Source organism: Crocuta crocuta, unplaced genomic scaffold (assembly GCF_008692635.1).
Source record: "Crocuta crocuta isolate KB4526 unplaced genomic scaffold, BGI_CrCroc_1.0 scaffold291, whole genome shotgun sequence".
Classification (NCBI taxonomy): domain Eukaryota; kingdom Metazoa; phylum Chordata; class Mammalia; order Carnivora; family Hyaenidae; genus Crocuta; species Crocuta crocuta.
In genome coordinates this window covers 2,378,309-2,394,563 of record NW_027527977.1, presented here as the reverse complement: position 1 = coordinate 2,394,563, position 16,255 = coordinate 2,378,309, and the positions used below count along the sequence as shown (strand labels likewise).

The 16,255-nt window shown below is 38.7% G+C and overlaps 1 protein-coding gene across 1 annotated transcript in view; it reads left to right on the top strand.

Moving 5' to 3' along the window:
• Positions 1-16,255, top strand: part of PKHD1 (PKHD1 ciliary IPT domain containing fibrocystin/polyductin) — a 487,578-nt gene that overhangs the window by 243,368 nt on the left and 227,955 nt on the right. The window contains exons 47-48 of the mRNA XM_077752866.1: positions 621-867; positions 15,807-15,984. Coding sequence (XP_077608992.1) covers positions 621-867; positions 15,807-15,984 — 425 coding nt within the window. The remainder of the gene's footprint in view (positions 1-620; positions 868-15,806; positions 15,985-16,255) is intronic.

Sequence of the window (16,255 nt, the reverse complement as noted above, 5' to 3'; positions counted from 1 at the left end):
AAAAAAAAAAAAAAAAAAAAAAAAAACATTAAGAAAATGAGGCTCGTAAGAGATAGGGTTAGACTCCCTAAAGAACTAGAGCAGAAGGATTAAAGACTGAACCACAATACCTTTACAGTTAGTAACTAGTAAGTTAGTGTTCTGCATCGCTATTTCCCACTGTACCAGTTTTGCATCCTTGGCACTATTGGTATTTTAGGCAGGATAATTTTTTTGGTCGGGGGACTCTCCTGTGTAGTGAGGATGTTGAGCAGTGTCCTCGCCTCTCTACCCACCAGATGCTAGTAGCACTGCCATCCACCCACCTGTGGCAGCCAAAAAAGATTATAAATAGTGCCAAGTGTCCCCTGGAGAGCAAAGCCACCCTGGTTGAGAATCATGGCTCCAGAATACAGGCTGCATGAAGGGGCTGCTGATACCCCTCTTGTTCTAGCAGATACCACAGAGCCCGGCATGTGGTAAATGCTCAATGATTTTTTTTCTTGAATAAATATGTGAGTGAATCATAACTGTATAAATATGCAGTTTAAAGTGTTGAAAACATCCTAGTAAATTCAGCTGCCATTTGTTACAAGTCTTTTGTGCCATGTGTAACAGTCTCTCTGTCTTCCAATTTACAGGTGGATTTCCTGTGAAGACCGATCAGTTGAAATTTGTAAATTCTCCAAATTTGGTAGCATTTCCATTTCCTCATGCAGCTATTTTGGAAGACCTGGATGGGTCTCTGTCTGGGAGAAATGGAAGTCATATTCTTGCTTCTATGGAAACCCTTCCAGCTTCTTGTTTGGTCAACACAAGCTTCAGTCAGATTGTTCATGGCAGTGTCTGTGCAGAAGATGTTCTCTTTCATCGTATGTCTATTGGTTTGTAAGTTGAATTAACCATACTGTTCAGCTTTCCAGTAAGCATATCATTCAGGTTACTGGGGTTTATCAAAGAGAAAATTGTTTTCTATATCCTATTAGTAGTATTTAGTTCCATAAAAATCATAGGGGAATATGCTTGACAGCTCTCATATCATAAGTTTATGGTAGTTTGAGTCTGATTCAAAGGATAGCCAACTTTCAAGATCAGTGGACCAGATCACTTAGCCCATGAACTCTTATTGACATTTTGAGCTAATGACATCTTCTTAAAAAGACTTGCAACCAACAGAGAATGTGAAAAGTATTTTTTTTAACTTTGTAGTGATACTTTATTTTATTTTTAAATTTAAATCCAGGTTAGTTAATATATAGTGTAATAATGATTTCAGGAATAGAATTTAGTGATTCATCACTTACATGTAACACCCACTGCTCATTCCAACAAATGTCCTCCTTAATGCCCATCACACCTTTAGCCCTTCTGCCTACCCAACACGCTGCCAGTAACCTCCAGTTTGTTCTCTGTATATAATAGTCTCTTATTGTTTGTCTCCCTCTCTGTTTTTATATTATTTTTGGTTCTCTTCCCTTATGTTCATTGAGTGAAGTCATGATATTTGTCTCTTTGACTTATTTTGCTTAGCATAATACACTCAAGTTCTATCCACCTTGCTGCAAATGGCAAGATTTCATTCTTTTTGATCACTGAGTAATATTCCATTGTATAGATCTACCACATCATCTTTATTCATTCATCAGTCATTGGACATTTGGGTTATTTCCATGCTTTGGCTATTGTTGATAGTGCTGCTATAAACATTAGGGTGCATGTACCCCTTTGATTCAGCACATTGTATCTTTTGGATAAGTACCCAGTAGTGCAATTGATGTGTCATAGGGTAGTTATATTTTTTAATTTTTTTGAGGAACGTCCATACCATTTTCCAGAGTGGCTGCATCATTTTGCATTCCCATCAGCAGTGCAAAAGTGTTCCTCTTTCTCTGGATTCTCACCAACATCTGTTGTTACCTGAGTTGTTAGTTTTAGTCATTCTGGCAGGTGTGAGGTGGTATATCAGTGTGGTTTTGATTTGTATTTCCCTGATGATGAGTGATGTTGAGCATATTTTCATATGTCTATTGGCCATCTGGATGTCTTCTTTGGAAAAGTGTCCATTCCTATCTTTTGCCCATTTCTTCACTGTATTATTTGAAGTGTTGAGTTTTATAGATTTTGGATACTAACCCTTTACATGATACGTCATTTGCAACTATCTTCTCTGATTCTGGCAGTTGCCTTTTAGTTTTGCTGATTGTTTCCTTTGTAGCCCAAAAGGTTTTTTTTATCTGGATGAGGGTCCAATCATTCATTTTTGGCTTTGTTTCCCTTGCCTCCGGAGACATGCCAAGTAAGAAGTTGCTGTGACTGAGATCAAAGAGGCTGCTTGCCTGTTTTCTCCTCTAGGATTTTGATGGCTTCCTGTCTTACAGTTAGGTCTTTCATCCATTTTGTGTATGGTTTAAGAAAGTGGTTCACGTTCATTCGTCTGCATGTCATTGTTCAGTTTTCCCAACATCATTTGCTGAAGAGAATGTCTCTTTTCCATTAGATATTCTTTTCTGCTTTGTCAAAGAAAGGTATTTAAATTTAAAGTATTATTAAAAAATTCCAATAATGTCCATTCTCATTTATATACATGTACTCTCCCCAAGCTCTTTTTAAGTGTTCAGTATGCTCTGGGGAAGCAATTGCTGATGCCTTCCTATTACTTGCAAAGTTGCTCCACTCCAGTTCATTTTCCTTGTTAATTTCATGAACTATTGGATCCGTACAATACATTTCCTATTAATATTGGAGCAAGGACTCCTTGGTTATGCTAGTCAAACTACCATTAAGTCAGCAGCTAGGCTGTTTATAATGCATAATAGGATTGCTTCTGCCCTCTTTAATTTCCAGGTAATGATTGCCAAGTGTCTAGGGTTCTATCTTTTACCTATTTCAAATGCATTGCATATATTTAGCCACACTTCTTTCCTTCCATTGTCTTAAGTGTCCTGACTGCATGAATATTAAGTCAAGTGATTCAGTCAGACCATGTTGGTATCTTTTTTAAACAGGTAAACTCCACAGTAAGTCATTGTGATCAGGACTACACTAAGTCTGCATTTTGATGGCATATGGAATCTGTTTCCTCACATTCTATTTTAGAAGCCTTAGCAATACAGTGCTAGCATTGAAGAGTCTGAAAGTTCTCCACTTTTGCTTCTTCAACTGTTAGTCTATCAGATGTTAATGGGTCTAATTCTAGTGAGCAAAATAGCAATGTGGAGAGATATATTTTCATTTCTAATCATTTCAATTGTGCAGAACATACTTTGTTTTCATTCTCAGAGATGCATCCTGAGTATTATTGTTATTTTAGTGAGTTCGCCAAGGATGTTTTTAATGAGTGAGATTTATAAAAGCCAGTGATGTATTTCTTAGATGCCTTTCTATTCAAATGGGGAGAATGAGATTTGTGTAGTTAAAAAGAGCATGATGTGTTCGTATATTTATTTGTGTGTAAATAAATTTACACACAATAAATTATTGTGTGTTTTTGATACTCCTTTATTATTCCTTAATTTGAGAGCTACTGGAAACTGTCTCTTCAAAAAGTGCTAAGCAGGGGAGTAGGGGACACAGGCTTCCAGTCATGGAATGAATAAGTCATGGCAATTAAAGGTATAGTACAGGGGACATAGTCAGTGGTACTGTCAGAGACTTATATAGTGGCGGATGGTAGTGACACTTGTGAACATAACATAAGGTACAGAGCTGTTGAATCACCATGTTATATATCTGAAATTAATGCAACATTGTGCTCCAACTCTACTCAAATAAAAAACTTTAAAAATTGAAAAAGAAAGGTACTTAACAATGTGATTTTAACAGGCTCTACAGGTACAATCTTGTCTAAGCTTGTATTCTTAGAGATCTTCCGGACAGGATACTTAGGTACTTACCTTAGCAGAAGGTCATGATCCCAGCACCAAGGGCAGGCAAGGTAAAAACAGTAATAGTGCTGGTACAGTATTATGAGTAGATTCAGAGTATTACTAGGATGAAAGACTTGTCTTGGTTTGTCTGGAATTTTCCTGGTTTTAAAATAGAACATCTCCTATTCTGGCTTTGAGGAAACCAGGATGGTTGGCTACCCTACTCCCTATACTTCTATTTAAAATTGTTCAGGTGCACCCACAGGTCTATACGCAAATGTCCAACTGCCCCAAAATAGCCTCAGGGAAGTCTCAGAACACTCCCAGTTAAAAGTCTCTTGGCTCTAGTGTCCTTACCTCTAGGATAAGGTGACTGAATTCAATGGTCTCTTGAGCCTTGCTTGTCAAAGTGCATCAGCATCACCTGGGAGCTTCTTAGACATGGGGCACCTCAGGCCCCACCACACACATCCTGAATCAGAATTACTAGGTGATTTCTATTAAAGTTTCAGGAGCACGGCTCTAAGGTCCTTCTAACTTTATTCTTCTATGATTCTATCTCTAGCTATTTGTGCTCAGTGACTTGATCTCTGTCCCAGAGCATTATAACCTCATTAGGAACATGTCAGAGCTAATGAGCAATTTGAATTCAGCGTGGATACAAACTTTGCTGCATTTCATGGAGAAAGGATTAATTTGTTGTGCTATTTGCCCTGGAGCAAGCACCCTAAGAGTTGATTTACAAAGCTCCCACAGTCTTGATCTTTTGGGGTTGCGTGTTGATGGAGATCTGATATGGCACAAGCACCCTGCTGTCTTCACTCTCAGCTCTTCCCTCCCTCCCACAGCAAGAACCCCACCACCCCCCTTCCCAAGGGCAGGGTGTGCGGCCTCATGAGCTGCATGAACAAGGCATCCATTCCCCTTTTGCTAACAGCCCAGTGGCTGGAGTGTGATTTCTTCCTGGGAAGGCCATCTCCATGGCCCGATTTCACTGTAAGTTCTTTGTTTGACATTGGAATGCTTCTGTTTCTGTTTCTCACTACCTTATTCAGGTCTGATATGTACCCATATTGGTGGCACTTCCTTTTATATGGCTTCCTCTGACTCAAACCATAACAGTTGGGCTGACAGAGGTATATGCATATATTTGAAGTTGGTAATAATACTTTATAATCAGGGGAGGAAAAAATTCCCACCCTCTACAAGGCAGAGCCTAGTCTATGTTTTGTTAAAATGACACTGTGCTTCATCTGCCTGACTGCTGCTTCTCGTCTCTCACTCACCAGTTGTAAGACCATGCTTTCTACCGGTGTTCTTGGTTGTGTTCCTTTCCCAGCTTCTGTTACTACAGATCTCATTCTACCAACCCCATCCTTCCTGAGAAGGCAGGGATGGTGGTAGCCCCATTGTGTGAGCCGGCACCTCATTTCAGACAAGTAGGTTAGCGACCATTTTCTTCAGAGGTCCCATCATGATGACATGCCTCACATCGTTCTTGGCTGTGTTGATTCCCCCACATTTAGATAAATGTTCTCTCCGGAATAGGGATGATTACACAGAACAAAGGTAATATCACCAAGAGTTTGTTGTGTGCTCCTTCCACATCTCTTTTATAAGCTCTCCTCCCTGTCTCTTAAATGCTAACACTGGGGCACCTGGCTGGCTGAGTTGGTAGAGCATGCGACTCTTGATCTCAGAGTTGTGAGTTTAAGCCCCATGTTGGGTGTAGAGATGACTTAAAAAAATAAATGCTAATGTTCTTTAGGGTTCTCGGAGGCACTTTCCCTTCTTCTCAAGTCATATTCTTCCCAGGTGGTATGTGTTACTTTACCATTTCAGTTAACATACAGTGGTGCTTCCAGACTTTTTTCCTCTAGACTGTACTGCTCCCCTGAATTCCAGAACCATTTATCCCATTGCCTTGAGGTTCTGCACTGTCCAGTGTTATAGCCACTAGCCACACATAGCTATGAGGCACTTCAAATGTGGCTAGTCCAATGTGTAGCAACGTGGATGGACCTTGAGGGTGTTATGCTGAGCGAAATAAGTCAGGCAGAGAAGGACAAATATCATATGTTTGCACGTATAGGAGGATTAGGAGGAACTTGACGGAGGAACAAGGGGGAGAAGAAGGGCGGAAATGGTGGGGGAAAGGGAGAGAGGCAAACCATGAGAGACTCTTGAATGCTGACAAAAACTGAGGACTGATGGATGTTGGGGGGGGGATGGGCATGGAGGAGGACACTTGTGGGGATGAGCACTGAGTGTTATGTGGAAACTAATTTGACAATAAACTATTAAAAAAAACATAATTTTTTTTAGAAAAAAAAAATGTGGCTAGTCAAATTGAGATGTACTGTAAGTATAAATTATAATCCATATTTCTAAGATGTCATAGGAAAAAATATCTTAATAACTTATTTATTTTGATTATGTTGAAATAATATTTTGGATATAGTGGGTTAAATATATTAGTAAAATTAATTTTACCCGTTTCATTTTACTTTAAAACATTTTTTAAAGTTTATTTATCTTGAGAGAGAGAGAGTACATGTGGGGAAGGGTTAGAGAAAGAGGGAGATAGAGAATCCCAAGCAGGCTCCACAAACAGTGTTGAGCCCGATCTGGAGTTCAAACTCATGAACTGTGAGATCATGACCCGAGCCAAACCAAGCATCAGATGCTTAACCAACTGAGCTACCCAGACACCCTCATTTTACTTTTTTAATGTGGTTACTATGAATTTAAGATTATGCCTGTGGCTTCCATTTATGGCTTGTATTATATTCTTATTGAGCAGCAATGCTTTCATACTTCCACTAGAGTATATAATAGTCATCTCAAGTTTGACTTATTAAAACTGAATATATGTTCTTTATCCATAGATTGTTCCTCTCTGGGTGTTGAGAATTCCTGGGTATTCAGGCGAATGCTTCAATCATCTAAACCAGAAGTGTGGAGTCATCCTTGACTCATCTTTTACCTTATTTTCCACATACATTACCTACCAAGTCCTCTGCATTTTCTCTCTCAAAATAAAAAATCCCTCTTCAGTCTTTGTACTTCTCTCCTTCCCAAGTTCCCTGCTCTCGTCTTCTCAACTATAGGACGACAACGCCCTCTTAGCTTGCTGTCTTTCTGTGACCTCATCCTTGAACTTTGTAAATGCAGATTTGGTCTCGCCATCCATTCATTCCCTTCTTAGAACTTTTTAAGAGCTTCCAGTGCCTCTCAGAGAGTTCCACAGTCTTAGTGTCTCACAGGCCCTTCATGACTTGCTCCCTATTTATTGTTATAGCATCATCGCTCAGTGCTCTGCTCTCCCTTCCGTACATCCCGTGCTTCAGCCATGCTCAACTTCTCCGTGCCTTTCAGTTCATAAGGTTCAGTTTCCATGAACTCAGCATGAAGGTTATTTCTTAGGTAAGCTTCCCTAAGTTTCCTGAACAGGTTTTGTTATCCCTGCTGTGTGCTGGCTGTCTGTATTTGCTTTACCCAATACTCAAAGCTCCTGTGTAGCTCTGTAAGTTGTCCATCTCTTGTAGATGGTGAGCAGGGCAGGGATAGGGTTTCGTTGCTTGTTCAAGTTACAGTGCCCGATATCATGCTGAACACATAGTGACTCAATAAAATCAGTATTTAATAAACGAATATAAGTTTAAAAATTATGGGCTCTCCCAGATTTTCCTCTAATGTTCTTACTGTCCATTTCTCTATTAGGACATGTTTTTGAGGAGTTCATGGCACTCAGCTTTTGTTTAGAAGAACCAAGTTTAAAATATCATCCTGTCTTTATTTCTAAACTCCTAAGAACGTGTAATATTTAAGAATGTTCTTTTATAATGTCTTCTGGGAATTTGCTTTCCTGAGGCTTTCTTTGACCAGATGATGCATTTCTACAGCTGATTCCTTCTTTACTCCACCCCTACCAACCTCTAGTGAATTAATAATTTGCCTACATTTGCAGCTGTTTTCTTTCCCTGGTGGTTTAGATACATCGTTGTAATGGGGAGAATAGGAACTCAACTTTCACAATTATAACCTGGGAATTATTATAATTATAATTATTATTATTAGTAGTAGTAGTCTAGAGCACTCTGCGGGTATTTGTCAGGGACCTATTCAAGTATCAATAAATCAAACCCTGATCTCCCTCTAATTATTCACTCTACTGAGTGTGGGACAAATTAAAAGAGTTTATGAGACATTGTAGGTTGGCCAACCAGTGCCTCTAAGTTTATAGGATGTACATAAAATAGGACACATGCATGTGTTTGAAATTATTTTTCAAAGACTAAATAACAGAGAAGTAAGAGTTATTTCTGGATATAAGTTGTAGCTGCCCCCTACTTCCTAAGAAGTATTTTTATGGATAAGTTACTTTAGTTTTTTTGCTTCAGTTCTCACATCAATAAAATGGGCATAATGGTATTTATCTCGCAAGGTTTTTGCCTGGCATATAGTGAGTAGTTAACAAATGTCTCTAAAAAGTCTCTATTTTACAGCTGTAATGAAAAAAAAACATATAAATATACTACTAACTGAATAAAATACTATAGATTTTATGTTTCTGTGTAACAAATGCCTGGCAAGGGAGTTAAGTAAGCTAAAATGTAAGTTAATCCAAATCTTGAAAAATAAGGAATACTGTCCAACAATCACGTGACATTGTACTGATCCAGCAAAACCTTCCAGCTAATCATAGAATAATCATAGAATATGGAGTCATTGAGGACAGTCTTGGATTCATTTTGCTCCAATACCTTCTATTTCTTTCTTCCTATTTCTGGAAAAGAAAAGGTTAAATTTCTTGTTGATCACCTTGATTCTTAGATCTTGCTTAATATCCTCTCCTGTAGTGCTTGCGTTCAGTTTTTACCTATGTAACTGCTCTTAATGTGTCAGTGTTCAAAGTATAAGGCACCCCCTGCCTCTGTGAATGCAAAAGTAAAGAAGAGTTCAAATGGAAATTTTGGCCTAGCTTTTCCTTTAATAATCGCCTAACTCTGTTTCCTAGGGATAAAGGCATAGCATCACTAATGGTGTCTTTTCAGTCCTAAAAAGAAGAAAAAAAGGTGAAACAGGAAAATTTCAAGAAGTATTATCCTTTCTTGTCAGCAGAGGTTACAGAAGTAAAATAGAAAGAGATCTAAAACTCATAATGGACCTCAGACTGAGGAATATCATCAACAATACTACATGCTTATTAAATTTCATGAATAATAAAGGGGCACAGTAGTGTGCTGGTAAATGTTTAACAACTGGCTGTCTAGAATAAAAAGTCCTGATTTGTAGCATTTGCCCAATTTCATGGTGAAAATACTGTCATATGACCTATTCATGCCTACCATCATTCTGTCACTGAACATGGCCTTGGGAAGAGTGACTGACAAAGAGCTCATGAGTAGGCATCGGTCACTTCCACCACAGCACCTGTTATGTGTGTGTATAAAAAAGGGAAGACAAATTTGTTTATTTTTGAAAAAGAGTGCTTGTCCATGTATGTACATGAACAGGGGAGGAATAGAAAGAGAGAAAGACCGAGAATCAGAAGTGGGCTTGGAGATGTCAGCACAGAGCCCCACAGTGTGGGGCTAGAACTCTGAACTGTGAGATTATGACCTGAGCCCAAATCAGCTACTTGAGCACTTACCCAACTGTGACACCCAGGCCCCCTGGGAAGACAAGTTTCTTAGTTTAACTCTCTACCTAATGAATAACATTGTTTTTCAGTATCCCTGTCAAGCAACGGTTTACTTTCTGGGGGCATAACTCCAATGGTGATATTCACATGTTCTGAGGTAGTCATTCTGACTGGATGCAACAGATCAAGAGAAGAGATGCAGAAGTTATGAAGGGTTATCTTAGGTAGGATAGTAGGCATCTATTTCTTCTCTTTATAGATTAAGATATAATAAGCAAGAAGTATGTTCCAAGTGTGCTGTAAAAACTATAGGCACTACCTTTGAGGAGATGTAGGTTGACTCCAGGGCTTCTTTACAATACATTACTATTGGTTTAGCCAATGCTGAAAAAAGACAAACAGAAATAGAGACCCACAAAGTCATGGAGGAGTGGTGCTGGGTGCACCTGTAGGAAAGACAGGGATTATTAAGTCATATGGCTTCCTCTCTGCTTACCAGTTCTTTTTTGTAGGTGAATTCAAGGGTTATTTAAAGCTTGGGGGAAAGAATGAATGTTGTGGCTTTCTTCCTCTTTTTAGGTGTCTTACTCAGAAGAAGAAATATTTTTAGGTGTTTCTCAATCATCAAGGGTGTATAACAATTATTGATACATATAAAACATTACTGGATAGGCCAGGTCAGAGGCAGGATGGTGGTTTTCTGACAAGGACTTATTATGAGCTGAATGCATTTCAAAGGATGTTCAAGTGGTGCTGTGTCACACGAAAAAATTGCTGTGCTCAAAATTTCAATTTTTGTCCTCTGTGCAGTGAAAGATGAGAGTGACAGCAGCAAGTACGAATATTTAGGAGATGCGGCACCATTTGAGGCTAGTTATTAGGATGTGTCTGGCTTAGGAGATGTGTAATTATAAGAGGTTTACTTCACAATTGTTCTGAATTGAGAGCATTTAGAGCTCAATGCAGTGTTTGTCTTAATACACAGAGATATGGACCCTTAGGAAAAGTAAGCTAATGGTAAACACAAACCAGGGAGTTAATATTTGTTCTTATTGGTATTGTTGATTGCCTAACAAATCCTTTGTGGGCAGTATACATTCAACAGTTCTACACAGTATACGGGCACTAAATTACAAAACTATTTATGCAACTAGTATTTTAAATTGGTACTTAGGCTGGGAAGTTTTATCAAGTGCTAGTGCTATATTTCTAAAGGAAAATATCCCTTAATTAAAAACAAGCTTGGTTATTTAAAAAAAGAATAAAATGTAAGGCACTCCCCTTGAACAGGAAAAGCAAAGGGAAGGCTTATAGTTCTTTTGTCTTTTTGATTACATATAAGAGCTGTTGCTGATGCAGAGGTAAGGGTTAACATTTAAAACGGACGGGTTGCCTCCTGATTTCTTGCACATAAAGCCATGAGAAGTTCAGGGAGAGACTTCTTCCCCTAGTAATGAAGCTCTCTGCTGCTAATGGCCCATGCAGACTCCCTTGGCTCCTCCAAATTAGAAATACTTTTGTGCTCCTTTGCTTCATTAACAGTAAAGAGAGGGAGATTGGTGGCTATTTAGGGCACAGGGAAATTGGTGGCTATTTAGGGCAAGTGAAAATTGTAGTCATTATGGTTGGTAAATTCTCTTCATGGTGTTCTTTGAGGCTTGATGTTCTTTTGGTGCTTTTCAGAAGAGGCCACCATTGTCACTGCTGGCATTTGGCCTCGAAGGATAGGAGTGGATTTGACTTCAGAGTTTTGGCCTCTGGTGATGGTCAATGAAAGGCATCTTGCCTATGGGGAGACAGGTCTTTTACATTTTGATAGTCTATTCAGAATGTACCATTTTCACTACCAGCTATAACAAAGGTATATTGGATAACCTCCTTCTCTACCTGGATTGAGTTACACAAAGCTGGTGCTGCGCATGAGTACCTGTAAGACTGCATCCCACATAAACTTTAGTTGAGATGGATGGAATGGTATGATAGGGGCAGGGCAATGCATGAAGAAGGAAGAGGAGAGGATAATTTAGGATAACAATGTGCTATGATGGGTCTCTGGTTGATCAGGCGGTAAGCATAAGATTACTGGATGCTGCTTGGAAGGAGAAGGGCATCAGAAGGAAGGTACACATGTCCCAGAGACCAACAGAACGGAATTAATGCTAGTATGTAGTGGGTTTGCAATATTTGAAGAGGGGGTCGTGTTTATAAGAGCTTTTTAGAAACTGAGGAATATGGTCTAAAAAAAATGACTTCTTCAATCACTGAAGTTACAAACAATAGAAACAGAAGAAATTGTACCCTAAAAATTGATTTATAAATGTGACACTGTTAGAAGCTGAGAAATATTAATTCTAGTCAAAATGATCAGGAAGATTCTTGGGGCCACATCACTGAAATTAAGCATTTGTGTAAGTATCTACCCAATTGATTGTTTTTTAGTTAAAATTTTTTTAATGTTTATTTTATTTTATATTTGAGAGAGAGAGAGAGACGGAGACAGAGAGTGAGCAGAGGAGGTTCAGAGAGACAGAGACAGAACCTGAAGCAGGCTCCAGGCTCTAAGCTGTTAGCATGGAGCTCGACATGGGGCTTGAACTCATGAGCAGTGAGATCATGACCAGAGCCGAAGTCAGATGCTTAACTGACTGAGCCACCCAGGTGCCCCCCAATTGATTTTTTTTAAAAAGTTTATTTAGTTTGAGAGAGACAGAGACAGCGCAAGTGGGGGAGGGCCAGAGGGAGAGGAAAAAAGAATCCCAGGCAGGCTCCATGCTGCCAGTGTAGAGCCACATGCAGGGCTTGAACTCCTGAAGCCATGAGATCATGACCTCAGCTGAAAAAGAGTCAGATGACCGACGATCGGAGCCACCCAGGCACCCCCCAACTGTTTTTTTTATAATATATTGGAGTAACATTTTCATAATTTTCAAGATGATATACATGATATCTTTTTTTTTTTTTTACGAATAGTTTACTGTCAAATTAGTTTCCACATAACACTCAGTGCTCATCCCCAAAGTGCCCTCCTCCATGCCCATCCCCCCTCCCCCCCACATCCGGTATACATGATACCTTAAGAAAAGAGTGAGAAACAGATTCTGCTAAGGTAAAGTAAATGACAAAATATAGGCTTGAGGAAGTACATGTGGACACAGACATGGATTTGAACAAATAGAATTCTTCTTTTGGTCTATAATTTTTAAAAAAAAAATTTAATGTTTTATTTATTTCTGAAAGAGAGAAAGAGACAATGCGAGCAGGGGAGGGTCAGAGAGAGAGGGAGATACAGAATCTGAAGCAGGCTCCAGGCTCTGAGCTGTCAGCACAGAGCCCAACAGTGGGGCTCGAACCCACAAACCATGAGATCATGACCTGAGCCAAAGTCAGACGCTCAACCGACTGAGCCACCCAGGCGCCCCGGTCTATAATTTTTTTAAAAATGGTTTTTAAAAGTGGTTTCTTTGAGAGCACTTGACTAGGAGAGAAGAAATATGAGTTCATAAGGAAACCTTGGGATTTTTTAAAACCAAGGCTCACTATAAGTATAGATTGCTTATATCTGTCCAGAAGAGGTTTTCTGACCATTAAATATAAATGTTTAAGTCCTCATGGACTTATCCTGTTGATATGGGGGTTGGCTGTATCAAGCTCTGATAATTTATGATCAAATTGCTTATCTTCTTTGATTGATAGTTTGTAAGAAATCTTCTGAACCTCGTATGGGTTTTCTGAGTAGACTTCTCTGTGGGGAGAAACATCATTAAGTACCCATTTGGAGTGTTCTGGTCCATTTTAATGCTCATTCTTTCAATGAATATTTATAAAAAAGTGCCCACTATGTGAAAGGCAGCATTATTTCCTACTGTGAATTGTTAAATGGGAATTCTGATTTATCTATTAGTCTTGTATAAATTTAGTTCATGTGATTCATTTCCCAGGGCCCATATGTTTCTATGAAAATTGAAAGGAATATACTTGCAGAATCTGAAATACTCAGAATCATTCTCTGGCCTATGAGGAACCCCACTTTACATACGGATCATTATCCCTACTGTAGCCAACCTCTCTACCTCTTGGGTATTTCTTGGTTCCAACTTTATCTCTTCTTAACATATTTGTTTTACATTTTTTCTCAGAAGACTATTTTTAAAATGCATTAGTTGGGCCAAATTGTGCCGGATTTTCTCCTGAGACTCTGGGATGTGTGGTTTTACTTGGAGGAAGAGAGGGCCATGATGATTGAGGACAAATGGCTAGAAAATACAAGGAAAGAAATTTAGCTTTCTAAAGATTGCCTAAAGATTAAAATGTAAAAATAAACTCCATAAATGTAATGGTCTTCTATGGGAGGATATGAATGTCTCATAACTGGAGGAAGGGACAGACTGAAATATGGAGGGAATTTTTGCAATAAATTGGAAGTTAGGACAGATGACCTTCATGTCCATTCTAAAAATATGAGTTTAGGATTGTTCTTTACTTCTAGAGTGAATCCTCATATACAAGCGAAAAATGCTAAGGATCCCAAGTCCAAGGACAGAAAGTCCCCCATCCCAGTATTTCTAAAGGTTCAGTTAATGCTGCATAGGGAAATCTAGGGAAAGAGTAGTGTGTGTTTGTTTTGTTTTCAATTCTCAAATGCCCTGAGCACTTTTCATCCCTTTCATTTTATCAATTAACGAATGAAAGGAACACATTTATTCTTACAAAAAGTATGTATCAAAACTGCATTGCCTGGGCCAAGGCTCTGTACCATGAAAGGTTTTGAGTGTGTTTTTAAATGACCAACTATCCTGGATAAACTGCTAAACATTAAAATAAATACTACAGAATGGCAAATCTTGCATTTTTAAGTGAGGTTCTTTCTTAAATGAGCTCTGTGGGGTAGATGTTACTGGGTTTGCTGATGGTTATTGAATACATATATTATCTCCACATTTCACAGTAGATACATACGTAAGATACATACTATTATTGTCTCCAGTTTTAGAAAAAGGAAACTAAAGCTTAAAGAGGGTCAGTAATTTGCCCAAATTCATCCACTTAGTGTATGCAGATATGGATTCCCAATTTATACCCATTTGACCATAGGGCCCAAGTATTTAACACTAAATACAGTTTTCTTTCTATAAAATGCACTGGATTGTAAATTGACTTTGGATATGCTCAGGCCACACCTCACTTTGAAAACCCAACAGCTTCCTTTGTCTCATTTCCCTCTAGTTTGAGAATTTAATTATCTGCCTGCAGCAAAATGCCACAGTTAAAGATTCTCATGAAGACCAAACCAAAGAGGGAAGGACAGTCATAATGTATATTGATTTTTTGTTTTTACTTTTGCCTTTTATTTTCTGTCCACTTTGACTTTCTTTTAGGGTCTTAGCGTGTGGCTAAATCTGTTTATATTCTAGTGAATCTTAAAAAATCACTTTCTGTGTACTCTGTAGAAATTAACAAATTTCTAGTTCTCCCTTGTGACATTCACATAATTTTTGCCGTACTCTGCCTCAATTTCCTCATTTGCTAAAATGCACTTCTAGAAATGCTTTATATAAATTTGGAAATTGGCACCAGTTGCTTTGGAGAGAGCTCATCCGTTCACTCTTCCTTCATATAATAAACGTCACTTGAGTGCCCATATGTGAAGGTCCTGGGCCAGGGTGGAGGATACCAAAAAGGAGAAAATATCCCTAACTTAAACATCTCACAGTCTATGTTTATAAACAAAAAAATCCAATACTACGACGGAGTGAGCACTGGGGATTTTGCAAACACACAGGAGAGGAGCCTGGTCTTCTCTTCATTCTAGGGAAGGCTATTGGAAGGCTACTGAAGCCATTTCTGCCAGGTTGTTGGAGGTGGGCTTCTGAGAGTCTAGGCACATTAGGTTCTGGGTCTGAGTCATTGCCCCCCAAAAAATATTTAATAACCATATAATATGTTTTCTGATACTGATAAAATTGGTCTATGGCAAAAATTGGGCCAGGGACATTTCTTTATGAAAGTAAATACTATTATGTATTCCTGACCTATGAACACATTAAGATGGCATTTATTAGTGGTCTCAGTAAGCACTCTGTGGGTTGAAATAGCCCAGTGGGAAGGCATTGTTGGACCATTTGTACATCTCACTGGTCTGGTGGGTTGAAGATAGTGATACTTCTATCTAAGAGCTCCATAGACACAGACAAGATAGCCCAAGACATACATGGGAAGAACAGAGATGAAGTACCACTGATGGGACAGGAGTGCATTAGATCTAGAATGGAAAAATAACTCACAGCCCATTTTGTTTCTTTTTTCAATCACCCTAGAGCTAATGCTCCAGATGTTCCTTATGATTTAACCATGACTGACAGCAGAAATAAGACCACCACTGTCAATTATGTACATGACACATTGTCTAACCCTTATGGCTGGATGGCTCTGCTCTTGGATCAAGAGACTTACTCAGTGCAGTTTGAGAACCCTTGGATCAACAGATCTCTGCAGGTAACCCCAGGAATTCATTCACTCCATTTCCCAGAGGTTCTTCCCTTTCCTTCTGTGAAATAGCAGTTTGCAGGTATTAGCATCTTCTGGTACTAATAAGGAAAACCACCACAGCAGTTTGGTCGAATGAATGTAATCTGAGTATAAGATATTGTGGTTATTGTTTATTTTTTTAAACTTGAAAATTTCTGAATCTGTTTGAATCTTACTTTGAATAACAGAATGGTTCTACTTGAAATTTTAACTTTATTAATACAATAAAAAATACCTT